At 27.6% G+C, this 15703-nt stretch overlaps 1 protein-coding gene across 1 annotated transcript; it reads left to right on the top strand.

Moving 5' to 3' along the window:
* The first annotated feature begins 7162 nt into the window (after window positions 1-7162).
* On the top strand, window positions 7163-10914 carry LOC129312603 (uncharacterized). Its single transcript, XM_054955268.1, has 5 exons — window positions 7163-7303; window positions 7387-7701; window positions 7998-8909; window positions 9272-9505; window positions 10268-10914. Exons 1-5 carry the CDS (start codon window positions 7286-7288, stop codon window positions 10442-10444), a joined length of 1656 nt encoding a protein of 551 aa, XP_054811243.1. The 5' UTR covers window positions 7163-7285; the 3' UTR covers window positions 10445-10914.
* The last annotated feature ends 4789 nt before the right edge of the window (window positions 10915-15703 follow it).

The following is a 15703-nucleotide window of genomic DNA, read 5'->3' as shown; positions in this document are numbered from 1 at the left end:
AATTATTTTGATTAAAAATTTGCTTGGAAAATTTATATGCACTTTACAAAATCCACAGAAATTGTATCCAAATACAAATATATATATTTTTGATGAGAAGAAAATCTAAATCCAAATATTCAAATTGAAAGACGTTGACATTCATCTCATCTGGTGATCAATAAAAATTAAAACAGTCTGGGGACCAATGAACGACCGGGAAAAGATTACACGTGGTTTACTTCGAATGACACGTGTTGGGACCAAATTGACTGCTGCTTCAGAGTCCTTGTGAGCCACTCGTTACTTTGAAAATAATTTCATCGTCACTATTGGATTATCTATTAAAAAGATTTATTTAGCTGAGAAAATTATAATCAAATCTCATATAAAAAATAATTATTGTAAAATTTATTAAAAATTAAATTAAATTACATTGATAATATAATTAATTATTAATATAATCTAATTCAATTATTAATAAATCTTATACTAATTAATTTTTTTATGTAAAATTTCAATATAATTCTTGTTATTTAGTTTGATTAGAAGTTTTGAATTCAAGGTCTAATGTAACTATTAAATTATTTTCAGTGAAAAGAATGCCTTTCAAACTCCAAAAAGATGCCAGTAAGCTACTGATTGGATTAATTGGATTAAAACCTAGGATACTGGAGTTCATATGCAAAAAAATTAAAAAAAATTACATCAAATATATAAATTTAATACTAAATGGTTTAAAAAATTTACTATAATTATTAGAGAAAGTAAAAACTATCATTTTCATTATTTTAAAAAACTATTAAATTTTAAAAAGTTATTCCAAATTATGATTTTTTTTTCTAGGATCTTGTTCTAATTGTTTTAATTTTTTAAGATCTATAACGGGATCCTAAATTTTAATTTTATTCTTGAAAATAAATAGAATTTTAAAGTTAGTCGTTAACATATTTTTTTTTAAATAATTGAGTCATCAAATGTAATTTTCCACTCATTTTGGCTCGTGACAAGTAGACGACAAAGAAATGTCGTTTTGAGGTGGGTCTCAAGTCTTCAAAATTAGAGGTTACAATCTCTCTATCACTAAATATCCTTCCATTATTGTTAATTTTCTGTGGTTCAAAATTATCTTTTGCATTTTATGTAAAGGCAATTCAATTTAAGGTTATACAAAATTACAAATCATTGATGGACTCGATACTGAGTTAGACACACGATTATCTACAAGCTAGCGTTATTCTATCAAGGAGATATTTTTGGATATATATAATTTATAAATAGTTAATAAATGAATTAAATAATAAATAGCCATGTAAATAATAAATTTGTTAAATAAACTTGAATTATTATCATGGTAACAAACCTCAACCTGGGTTGGCAAGGTCAAACCAATTATAAACTAGTTCCATGACTAGTTTGATCAAAAGTTCTAGACAAGTTCATATACATTTATTTATTTATTTATTTTTTACCTCTCCTTACTGAACCTAAAACAACATCATTTTGAGTTAAAAAAATAACTGCTTTATTGGATTACATTTGGTTTATTATATTTATATATAAATATCCCATTGATTTGTGAATTAACACATTTTTATTTAAATATTACCCTTTTAGGATTATATATAAATATTTTTGTATATTTTAATTAAATTATATTATTTTAATCATGAACAAATTAATCTAAATTTAATTATAATTGAACCACTAATCTTTAAATCAAAACACTAACTAGTTCAATAACCGACATGATTTTTGGCACATTGTTGTTGTGTATGCATGTTTTTGAACCCTCAACCAAAGAACAGGCTCTCGCGGTTGATGTAAAGAAGCTAATGATTAATCATCGTGCCAAGATTTTCTTGAATAGAAGCATACTTATAAGTAATTAAAAAAATAAAAAACAATATTTATAAATAATAAGAAAAATAATACTAAGTGTTGGTTGCAATTATTATTATTATTATTATTATTATTATTATTATTATAATATAGCTCTCTAAGAATGTCAAATTCAAGTATCATTAAATCTAATAGAGGATAGCTCTTTTAAAGAGGTTTTCTATATTCACACAAACTTGACTATAAGACTTTGTATTTAAGCAGCCACATCTTATTTCACTAAAACTAACACTTATTAGCTGTTTTTGTTATATAAAATAGTGTAACTAATATAAAGATAATGACAAGCAACCTAATGTTATCTAAGTATCTCAATTTATGTGTTATGAGACTACAAATTGAAATAAAATCAAGATGACACATTTGAAACTACATCAAGCCTAAAGTTACAAGAAAGCAATTATAAGTTATTGAAAAGCTCATGACTTTGTCTCACACTGACATTAAGCACTTTTCTTAAAGTGTTTTTCAGCATGAGATTGCGAGTTCAACTCTTTGCATTAATTTCTTTTATTAGGTGAAAAAATGGGGGGAAAAAAGTCACATTATTGAAAAGAAGATAGGGGGAATGGCAAGTAATGATGTCATTGGAGTATTAATGTTAAGTTAAAATCTTCCCAAATTTATAGCTTTTTTTCTCATGTTTCAATATTAAAATCTTTAAAAAAATCTTAATTTGACATTAATCTTTTTATAAGATTCTTATTTATCATTCTTCTAAGAAAATAAACAAACCCATTGACATATTTATTGCACGCGGCTATATATTCCAAAACTCAAAATCATATAATAAGTTGATAAACACACCTATTGGCATATTTATTGAACATGATTATATATTTTAGAATTTAAAATATTATAGTAAGTTGATTCAATTCTTTGGACCTTATTTCTAATAGAGACAAAATATATTTATAATTCACAATTTAATTATATGAGAGAAAAAAAAGGTTAAAATTTTTTGCTTAGGACCCTAGTGTCCAAGGAGGACCATATCCACAATTCACAGTTTCTTGATGTTTTAATGTTTTAGAGTCGTCTAAGATGGCCCAAAAATGACCCAAAAGCAATTCTAACGGGCTCAAAAAGCCCACAGAAAACTCCACGAGCAATATTTTGTCCTTCGGGTTTTGTGTTTATTTTTCTAATGTGCGCGCGCGTGCGAGTATTTATTTATCTTTTGAAATTTTAAAATAACGAATCACCGAAGATTAATAATAAACAAACTTACTGAAGTGCAACATGAGATGGTTTTTTTTAATCTTTTTTCAGACCGATGCCCGTGCCTCCCTTCGCGAAGGCACTGGAATCTAGAAAATTTTAAAATAAGTTTAAAAATTCATTTACATATAATAAAAAAACTTATATATTTCTCTTATATACTTATTGCCTATTAAAATAAGACATGTGTATTTTTATAAATTATTTATTTTATAATAAATTTTTATTATACTATTATTAACATATTAAAATTTGCATGTCTTAATTTGATTACATAAAAATATATTAAAATACATAAGGTTAGGTATGTAAGTCTTATCACATGTAAATAAAAATTATAACCAATTATTTTATTCATGAATTATAAATAATGAAAAAATTAGTAAAAATGACCTAGTTAAAAGAGAAGTTGTGCCCGAGGATCAAATTGAATTCAAGGACCAAAGTAAATATTTTATTCATTAAAAAATATGAACAAATAAGCAAAATGTTCCTTTATTTAAATAAACAAAATTGAAAAAAAAAAAGCTGCCTATTCAACACGTCCACCCCAAGCCAGAAGCCTTGCACCCATGATAATAAAAATTATAACTTATTTTTTTGACTTCTGGTTTGGGGTACATTGCTTCTGACTTGAGTATAAGGCTTTTGGTTTGAGGTGAAAGATGTGTGGTTGAGGTGTAAGGCGTCTGGCTTAGAGTGCAAGGCTTCTGACTTAAAGTGTAAAGCTTCTAACTTGAGGTGCAAGTGTTGAACAGGCGGCCCCCTTTTTTTCAATTTAGTTTGCTGAAAATATAGGAGCATTTTGGCCATTTGGTTATATTATTTAATAAATAAAATATTTAGTTTGATCCTTCAATTCAACTTGATCTTTGGGCATAATTTATCTTTCAACTATATCCGTTTCACCAATTTTTCCTAAATAATGTGATCTATTTTTTAAGTTTTTATGATGCACAAAAATCATACATTCGAGCCTCTACTTCTTTTTTAATTAAAAGGCTGTAAGATAAAGCCATATAAAATTAAAACCAGACAACGTTAGTTAATAGTAGAAACTAAATGCAGCTGTTCTTCTGAAAAATTCATACACCCTAATGGTGCCAAATCCAAAGCTTAATCCTAACTTATTTATTAATAAAAAAGTGAAAATTCTCCCATAAAAAAGAATTGTCTATATAAAATTTAAAATAAATAAAATGTAAAAAAAAAAAACTAGGTTATCACCCATCTATTTTTTTCAAGTTGAAAATAAAAAAAATAAAAAAATACATAGTCCTGGCTCAGATAAAATCATAAAAATGGTGGGGTATGGTATGCATCAAGATTCAATCCTACTTATCCAAAAGAAAAGTCAGTTTTTAGTTTTAAAAATTTTAATCTTTCAATGGAAAAGCTTTTCCCATTTAAAATTTTCCGAGTTATGTAAAATTTTCACAACTTAGGATTCTCCTAGTGTGCTATATTCTTAGGGTTAGGTGGATTATCAATAGTTTTAACTAGATTCCTCCAGATGTGTTATTTTATAATAAGTTTGTTCTATTATATGTCAGCTGTCAACTTTTAGAGAAATTATTTTAAAATAAAAATTTGATTTCTTTATTATTCATAAAATGACATGAATGTTTATTTATAAAATGTTGACACTTGAGAGACTAAGTTAACCAATTAAATTTTAAGAGTTAAGTTATAATTAAATTAAAATTATAAGAATTAGATGATTATTTTTTTTAAGTCGTAGATATATTCTAAAAAAAGCATAGGAACCAATTTATAAAATACCTGAAAATATGTATTTCTTGTTATTTTTTATCTAATTACACTATTATATATATATATATATATATTTGGTTACACATTTTAAATTTTTTTTGATTCTAGATAGCAATACAATTACAATCATCTACAGAAAACAATAACATGGAAATTTGTGGGTTCCACCAACTATTGTCTAAACTACTTATCGTCATCTAAAAATGATACTGTTATAATTACCTTTAATATATGCTCATCACTTATCGGTATTATTTTATACTTTAAATAATATAATAGACACGCATGCATGTCATGCCATCATAGGTTCAAACTACTTTGATATGTTAATTTAATTTTATGGTTATTATTTGAGTTTTAATTTATTTATTTTTGTTTAACTTTAATTTATGTCCCTGTTTGTCATTTTTAATTTTCCCTCTTTTTTTCTTTTGGCCAAAATTTTCCATCTTAACCACACACAAATTTGAAGACCATAGCATCGACATTCAGACACAACCTTTGCCCCCCAGCCAGGTATCAAGTCACAATCTCAAATATTAATTAAAGTGAACGATGATACAATTTTATATATTTATTAAAAATAAATTTAGAATTGTATCAAAAAATAAATTCAGAAAATACTTTGAAAGAGAAATAAAGAAAAGTGTAGTAATGTAAATTACGATGTGAAATATTTTTTCTTGTCTTTTTTAATGCATGATTATATTTATACAAACTTAAAATATTTTTTTAATAAAATAAAATTTTGATGAGCTAAGTTTAGAGGCTCGCTTAAATTAAGGTATATCTTTGGGTGTAAAAAACACTTACAATGTTTTAGATTCTAAGAATATTTAAAGGAATACTTATAAATCATTTATTAATAAAGTTTTCATATCAATAGTAGAACTTAAACCCATAATTTTATAAATTATATAGTAAATTCTTATCGATTAGACTTTATGAGTAAAGGTAAAAGGTTTAATTAAAATGATTCTGCATCTTTGCAGTGATACAACCAACAATAGATTAATATAATTTTGATATAAATAGGGAAAATTATAATCAAGGACCCCTGGAGACAATTAGCTATGCTACAAGACCAAAACACTATTGTTATTATGAAAAGATAAAAATACCCTTCATATATATATATATATATATTATATACTCTTTTAACAACAACTCCTCATTTAAAAAAAAAATTTTATTCACATTTTAACATCAATCAATTCACCTATTAACAACTTCAAAAAAATTAACTTGGTGGTGGAAAAGAATAAGTGTTGTGATTCGATCAATAAGTCTTCATTCAAAAAAAAGATAAATCCCATTTTTATTCTAACAATTAATTTTTTCATTAACAACCACAAAATATTAACTTAGTAGAGGAATTGTTCCAATATGAAAAACAAGTTTCTATTAAAAAAAGTTTTATATTCATTTTAACAACAATCAATTTTTCCATCACAACAAAAATACATCAGGAATAGTTTTATTTTTTCACAACAAAATTACATTTAGGTCCTTTGATCCTGTAGAGTAATATTACAATTTTTTGATTCTGTAGCATAATTAATTATCCTTAGGAGCCATTGATTGTGATTTTCCCTAAATAATATGATACAAAGCTTGTTGGAATAACACTTTTCATATCTCAAATATGTTTCTGAACGAATTTTTTTTTTCGAAGAACAATAAATTGAAACTTTTGAAACAAATATTTTGAAATGAAAAAGAAAAAAAGAACAAACACATTTGTATATGTATAATCTTTTCATGAATGCATGTGTGATATATATTTCTTTCGGCCAAAGATATATAAAATAGATTGAATGTGCGCGTATATACATATAGGATTGGATCTTCTTGAAGTAAGAGATTAAATGTAACCATTTTTTTAATTGGAAATAAATTTGAATATCACACTTAAGTTCTGTAATATCAAATCAATGATGGTGAAGTCTCAACAGATTTTTTATTATGAAAATTGAGTTTATAATATGATTTAAAGTTTAAACTTGCAAATTTATAATTTAGATGGTAGATAATATATTTAAAATTTAAATGAATTTTTATGAATCAATATTTATAATTTATTTTTTTAAAGAAAGATTTATTAAAAACATTATTATTATTATTATTAATTTAATATTAAATTCCAGCACGTCCACGCATGCTCTGACATGAGCATTTACATGTTTCGCAGCCAATGGCAGCTCGTGAATTCCAGGCGCTAATTGACTGAATTCTTTATTAGCACGTGGGTCCAAGATATTTCTGACATAACAAGCGTGACTGATTACAAAGTTCAAGCGAAACAAGCAAGAAGAGTCGTTATTGTGTGGTCGATCACAATATCAGACACAAAAAGAGTCGTCCGTCGTCGTCGTCGTCGTCTTCTTTCAAAGGACACTTCAAAGGCTAAATGGGTGCTGCAGAACCTGTAAGCTTCCAAATTTTCTTCGTTCAAATTAATTTCTGTAATTAATTTCTGTAAACTCGGAGTTTTTCTCTCTGGGTATGTAGGTGGTTGAGAGAGAGAATGAAACTCGAGCTCAAGTGCTCAGAGAGGAAGATGGAAAGAAGAAGGAGAAGAAAGAGGAGAAGACAATGGATTTGGAAGAGCGTTTACAAGAGAAAGTGATTCAGATGAATAGTAATGGAACTGGAAGTGAGAATCATAATGATCATCATGAAGAAATTCTGCTCTCGAGGTTTCAGACGTTGAATCCCACTAATCCACTAAGGATTGTGATTAATGGAGCCACTAATAGGGCTTCAAATCCTCCTCCTGCTCAATCTCAACGTCCTCAACCTCGTTCTGTTCCAGTCCCACAAGAAGTAAGTCCTGTTTCATCTCCAGAGAAATAGCTTGATCAAGAAACAAGCTCATTTTATGTTTGTGTTAAAGCCTACGTGAAATCTCAAATCTTCTTTCCGTAGTTTTTCTATCTACATGATGAAGTCCTGTTAAATCTCTGTGGTAATTTTGCTGTTTCCTTTTTTGGCGCTACTTTACTCGTTTGAGTTACGAAATTCTTGAAGCTGAAGTTAAGATGACTCTTTCTGGTAAACTATTACTATATTGTCTGCTAAGTTCTCAACTGATTAATCCCAATTTTTAATCTCTTTTTCAGCGGCGACCGGTGACTTTGAATTCAAGAAGATATACCAACAGAATATCCCTTTTCTTCTTCATCCTTCACTTGATATTAGCTATTGCCCTGGTTTGCTTTCTTGTGTTTAAGGGAATTCAGGGGCTAATCCAAGGATCAGATTCCATGGAAAGGAAAGAGAAAAGACTATTAAAGTACTTTCTACCCCAAGTGGAAGCTGCATCTCTCATGAGCATCACTCTTGCATTTGCATGGCAAAAAGCAGTTAGGCAATGGCCTACATTCATGATTCATTTCATTCTATGGTGCTCATTTGTGATGTCTCTGTCTGCTGGAATTCTCTTACTTTGTTTCCAAAAGTCTCCCACTGATGGTGTTGGAGTTTGCTTGGTTGCTTTTTCAGTAGGCAATGGCTTATATGCTTGTTGGGTTAATAGGAGAATTAAGTTTTGCAGCAAGATTTTGAGTTTATCACTTCAACCTACATCAATTTTTCCTGATTTGAACCAACCCACTTATTATTTGCTTGGTTCTGGATTCTTGTGGATGTCTTTATGGATATTGGCTGTGATTGGAGCCTTGAACTTCTATTTCCCTCCTTTGATCATCATTTTATTGGTCTTGAGTTTGGCTTGGACCACTGAGGTGCTGAGGAATGTGGTTAATATCACTGTAAGTAGAGTCATTGCACTGTATTACCTAAGAGGAATGCAAGCAAGCACTCACTTCTGCTTTCTGAGAGCCTTAACTCGCAATCTCGGGAGCGCTTGTCTGGGCTCTCTCTTTGTTCCGACCATCGAAGCCCTGCGAATTATCGCTCGGTTTTTGAATCTGCTGGAGGGAGAAGATGAGTTCTTGTTTTGTTGTGCTCATTGTTGTCTCAATGTCATGCAATCCATCTTCAGAAATGGCAATGGCTGGGCCTATGTTCAGGTAACATTAAAGATAACTAACTACTTGGCACAATTTCTGTTTTTCCTGGCATAGTAGCTTATAGATAATGATAAGGTGGTACCACACATGGAAAAAAGGATCAAACATGGAGTTGTTTCTTTTCCCCCAAGTTTGTCTGCTTACATCTTTCTTAGCTTATGATATATTCTTTGAAAATTTTATTCTGTGGTCACTATTGACTTGTCAGATTCTCTTGTTTCTGAGTTCACTTAGAAAAAGCACAGAGCAGTCACCATCTGAAAGCACTTCTGTTCATGTGCTCTCACTCTCATTCTTCTTTAGTCAGTCACTAATTAATTAATGGTATGATGATGATGATGATGATGATGATGATGATGCAGATTGCTGCATATGGGAAAGGTTTTGTGGTGGCATCACAGGACACATGGGCTCTATTTGAGAAACAAGAAATGGAAGAACTGGTGGACTCTGATATAACAAGCTCAATCTGCTTTCTCACTGGGGTTTGCAGTGGATCTATTTGTGTCATTGTCACGGCTGCTTGGACTGCTAAAGTACACCAGAGTTTCACAGCCACTCTATCCCTCCTCACTTTCTTCATTGGATACCTTCTGGTCAGTACATTCAATCACCTTCTTGCTCATAATGAAATTATTAGCATGTGATCACCATCTTCATTGAGATGCATGATGATCTTGAAAAATCTTTGTTGTTTCTTCATTTGGTAACTTGTTACGTTAGCATTCGGCACTACATCCAAATGGGGTTTAAATCCTCTGTTGCGATTGGTCAATTTTTGTGAAGTTTTCTTTATCCTCTAATTTTATATAAAGGTTCAGTTTGGTTCTTTAATTTTATAAAATATTATTTTAATCCTCCAACTCTATCACCATTAGTCTCAAATGATGATTTTTATGTCAAATCATTGTTAATTTTTTTTTTAAAATTAAACTTAATATATCAATATTTGATAATATTTTTTTCAACATTTACAAGTTTAATGTCGGCATTTTTTTGTTAATGAAACTAGCAGTATTAGGATTAGAGAGAACTGAAAAAACACTTTATAAAATTAAGGAATCAAAATAAAATCTTGTGTGGAGTTAAAGAATCAGAGATACACTTTTGCCATTCCAATAATGTCGTCTCCAAATAAATGATAAATCTCTCTTTGTAGTTTTGTATAATCCAGAACTTTGTTTCAAGACTATTGAATTCCCTTCAACTCAACTCAATGGAGTCCCAAAACCTTACTTAAAGAACATCAAGTTCCTTTCATTTGGCTCAATTTAATGTAGTTTTCATGAATGTATGAATGTAGAGGATCCAATTTAATGAGTTAATAATAATAACACAATGTATTGATGATTTTGCAGACGAGGATCGCCATGGCAGTGCCTCATGCGTGTGTAAGTTGTTACTATGTGTGCTATGCAGAGAACCCAGAGAATAGACTCTTTGATAAAACAATCCAAGATCGTCTCTCTTTGATCAAATCAAATCGTGATATGACTGTGCCTACGCCAAGAGTACCAAGACACTTCAGGGTTTAATTGGAAATTTTGTTGGAACAAAACGACCATAGGCGTAGCCATGCAACAAGCAACAAAGTTACATCATATCAAAAATCATGAGATTCTTGCATTCAATTGGGGGATCGTCAAGAAAATTATGGTATCCAAGTTTAGCCAATTTGCTTGGCGAACAAGCCAGTCCGCACATCAATTTCCTTTCTTGAAAACATGCATGGTCCAAGGTTTAGTTTGCAATTTGCTTCTTCTCCATTGTACAGAGTTGGAGATTCAGGGTCAAGAAGCTGAACCATTGATTTTTGGATATTGTATGGAGAAAATGAGATTCTTTTGAGGGAAAAATATATACAATTCTTTTACATTTGTAATTGTAAAGTTCATTAATCATAACAGTCCAGTCAATTGATTTTTTTTCCCCAGAGTGATGCAAAGAATGAGGATGTAAAGTCCACTTATTTTACATTTATCATTTCATTCTTTATTTGTTTCTCTTTGACAACAGTGTGAACTCTAAATTTAATTCATAGTTTTATACTGTTGTCATGTTGTTATTGGAAAATAATATATTTGTCATGCGTTTATTAAATAATCTGATGATAAAATATAAACCAATGTTTTTTAGAATTGGACTAAATGTTAAACTAGAAAGGTCAATGGTTCATGATTCACAATGTTAAATTGATGACGTAATAATAAATTAAATAAATTATATATGTATATAATAATTTAAATATAAAAAAATATAAAATTATCACTTAATTTAAAAATAAAACTATTAAGTTTATCATAATTTAAATAGCCGCATAATATAATATAACATTAAATGATTAAAAAAAGGTTATTTTCTGGAGAAAAAAAGAAAAATGGTCATTTTTTGAGCCGTCTGATTTTTAAGAATTAATCCGATTTTCTACTTAATCTTGATTCTTGATCCAAAGCGGTCTAATTTGACCCAACTTTTTAAATGATTTTTTTGACTTGACTAAACCGTTAACCTGACCGATTGACAATTCGACTGTTTGGTTCAATTTAATTTTTAAATCATTGATATAAACAATAGAGTGAAAGTATAGTTTACATTAAAAAAAATAGAAATTATAGTCTATTTTAAATCATTTAAAGACATATTCAAACTACATAAAAATTACAGTTGGTAAAATTTTAGTCTTTTAAGTTAATTAAAATATAGTGTTAAAAAAATTTAACATTCAAGGAGATTTCAATATATATATATATATATATGTATGTATGTATGTATATTTTCTGAATTTGAGGGTACAAAGAATTGTCAAAAGAGCCTATCCACAACCGAATTTTCGAGAGTAATCAAAAGTCAACTTAAAAGTTTCTTGCGGTATTGTCCAATGTTGCGTATTTAAGACGATAACGACTTTAATCGCTTATTCACTGTAGACAATCCTCAGTTTATACCTTCTTATTGTTATTTTTTATTCAACTACACCATATTAATATTATTATCGAGTCAAATTTAAATTTCATATCCAAGATTTATATTAAATTTTAATTTTAATTTTATTTAAGAAAATTGAGTTTTTTTAAAAAAAAATTAGTGTCACATAGTGAAAAAAAAAATAGTCTTACGTTTAGCTTGGATGAAAGAGAAGGTGGAGAAAACATAAATTGAATGAAATGAAAATTTACTATTTTTAGATATTTTTTATAATTTTCTTTCCTTCTTATTTCTCTTTTCATTCAAATAATGATTAAAGTTTTCGTGAAAAGAGATAAAGTGAGACCAAAAAAAGAAAAACAGACTATTCACACACATTCGAATCCAAATTCTCGTATTTAAGTGATCGTAATTCCTTTTATTAAAACCAACGCTTGTTAATAAAAATTCTATTATTTATAAAATAAAATATAATAACATGAAATTCATATAGTGTAAAAATTGTTGAATAGTTTCAAGCCCTGTGAGAAAGTGTCCCTGTGTTGTGGATAACATAGTGTAGCTGCATTTTTTCAATGGCAAAAAATACGTTACGTAAGTAATAAAATATATTTTAATTCTGGAAGGAGTTGCATTATTTTGGCTTTGTTATTATTTTTTTCCTGGAATATCTTGGAATATGGTGGAATGTTCTTAAATTAGTAGAAGTCTTCTACATTAAATTGATTTTAAGAAAAGAATGTAATATAGATAGTGTAGTTTGTATGATTTTTATATTATATAAATATATAGATATATAGATTCCATTTATTTTTAAAATATTTCATGGAGTCTTGGTATTTTCTAATATTACACGTATTCTTTTTACAAGTAAATTTTTTCATGTTAAAAAGTAAAGCCTCTTTAATCTCAATAGATCATCTAGAATTTAATTCCTTCTCAAATTTGTAAATTGTTGATGATACTTTTTTTTACTATTACCCAAAAAAAATGATGATTTAAATTAGCATTTTTATTAATCCCTAAATTAAATAGAAAATCAAGATACTTTAAGATATTTTAGATTGGAAAAAAAAAATCCATTACGCAATATCTCTCATGAAAAATTGTGATATTTAAACATTGCATATAAAAAAAATAATATTCAAAATCTGGTAAGATTGATGTTCATGGTGAGACTGAGCAACTAAACTACTTCAAATGCTGACCATTATGTTGGTGTTGAAAATAACATTGAAAAAGATACTTTTAATTTAAGGTTAAAAATATACCAAAAATTAGAACGTAACATGCCAAGTCTAGATAGACACAGCATGCAAGAATTGCATTAACTGTGAACATGATATCACTTCGATGCCAAAGATGTTACATAAATGGTACTTAATCTTTCCATATAATATTATAAGATTTTTTTTAAATATCGTATTTAAAAAGAAAAAAATATATTTACAAATTCTTATAATTTGTTTTAATTTTGAATTAAATATTTACAATTTATTTTGATATAATTAAGCCTTTATAGTTTGATTAATTAATTTTTTTGTCTTTGAAAGTGAAAATCCCTATATTTTTTATTTAAAAAAATTAGGAACTTTTATGTTTTTATTAAATGATTATATAACTTTAGAATTAATTACATATTTTTTATAAATCAAAATTTATATAATTAAGGTGTCTTCTAAATATTTTTTGTACATATAGAATTTTCATTAAAAATAATAAAAATGTAAATATTTTATTAAATCAAGTATTCTATTTTTAATTTTGTCTAAAAGTATTAAATTAAATTTTATATAAACTCCAAGAATATTTTTGTTTTCAAAATTTAATAATTATTTATTAATTTAACCTTCAAGAGTTAACATATATAATAGATCAAAATATAAGGGCCTGACTAAAACAAAATAAATTACATGAATCTAATTTAAAGTTGAGCAAAACTATAAGGACCTGCACATTACATTTTCTTTAAAAAAATGTAAAACATTTTGAGTTTTTCAAAGTATAATTAATAATTAATTTTTTTTCAAAAACATCTGTAATCATGAGGTGTGCTTAATAAGATTTTTTAATTGAGACACTCAATTAAATAAGAATAAATATAAAAAAAATGTGTAATTTTAAAAACAACTAACTAACTTACTTAAAGGTGTAGTTCAATTAAAAATATATCTTACTATTGAATGAAAAAAATGTCAATAATGCATGCTCAAGGCTTGCATTAAGAGCCAAAACCGAATATATAAACAGAACAAGGATACAAGGTTCAAGGTTGCAAAGAACAGATAAATGATATGTGCATGACAGTTTGATCCTATATAAGATTTTTTGCCCGTAACTTGTTTCACTTTCATAATTTTATTACAAGGTAAGCAACCTTGCCCTCACCTTTTAAAAGAGAGTTGTGAGATGCATGCCCCAATTAATTATTGCAAATAAGCTTTTTTTTTTAATTTAACTTTAATACAGGATCAATAGCATTCAACTCATCAAACTTATTGTTTGGATTGGTTTTGGCACATTGGGCCTAAGAAACTAATTGACCGAAGCCCAAACTAATTCTGTGAAATGACAGCCCATCAATTAACCAATCTTATTAGAACTAAGTGGAACGCTGCATTTAGAAATGGTAAGGCCTATTCTCATCACTACCAAAGAAATATGTTGCATTTGCCTCTCCACACGATGAGGCACACCATTGACTAATTGATTGCGAAAATAGTTACTTATTACCTATAGACACTAGAATTTAAATTGAAGGAACATGTCGCTACTCTCCTTTATAAATAAACAGCAAGCGCGTAATTTAGAGTCTCTCAACACTCTACATAATCAACCCAATTGCTTCAACTTGCCCAACACAAAAATTCAACATCCTGACCAAATGTCACTCAAGCTCGCCTGGCATGACTCACCTTGTTCATATCATTAGGCTTCCTAGGCTAGTCTTTGTTTTGATTTGTTACCCTGTGTTAATAATAAATATATAAAAAATTTATTTTATCTAAATCTTGTTATCCCATATAAATTTTATTACATGTCTAACATCTATTATTTTTAGTAAGAATATTATATCCAAATCTAATTTTTATTATGGATCTATGATCTTTTGAAATATAAAAATCTCATTATTTTTTTAAATATTTACAAATGAAAATTTATATGAAAAATGTTTTTCATCCTTCATAATAAAATTTATTAATTAAATAACAAGTCACATAATCATTTTTTAACCAATGGTAATTTCTTTGTATATCTAACACATATTATTTTTATTAAATATCTTATATTCACTGTCAATTTTCATCATGAATTCTACATGATCTTTCAAAGTATAAAAATCTAAATATTTTTACACATTGTCTAAATTTTTAACAGTTATAAATGTATGTTCCACATCCACATTTTTCAATGGTACATCACACGTCCCCCCCCCTTTTTTTTAACTAAGTCACACAATTATATTTATTTTTATTTTTTTTACCCAAACCATCCATTAACTAATTTTAAAAAATTAATCAATTTTATTAATTAAATTATAGGCCCCTAACCCACTTTTTTTACTATTAATAATTTCTTTACATATATAACACCTACTATTTTTATTAGGAATTTTATACTTACCATTAATTTTTACTATGAATCTTATATGATCTCTCAAAAAATAAAAATTTTATTATTTTTTACACTTGTTTAAATTTTTAAAATCTATAAATGTAGACCCTCACTCACATTTTTTAATGGTAGGTCCTACAAATCACTTTTTTAAACCACACTACTCTAATTTTTGTAAAATGAAGTTTATTAAAATCTTACATTCTATCTATTTTCCTTAAAACCTCAATTCATATAGAGTTTAAAATATTCAA

The sequence above is a fragment of the Prosopis cineraria genome, unplaced genomic scaffold (assembly GCF_029017545.1).
Source record: "Prosopis cineraria cultivar Desert tree isolate PC_DT_omini unplaced genomic scaffold, ASM2901754v1 PC6, whole genome shotgun sequence".
NCBI lineage: Eukaryota > Viridiplantae > Streptophyta > Magnoliopsida > Fabales > Fabaceae > Prosopis > Prosopis cineraria.
The sequence above is the reverse complement of the archived record's forward strand: the minus strand, read 5'-3'. Positions and strand labels throughout refer to the sequence as shown.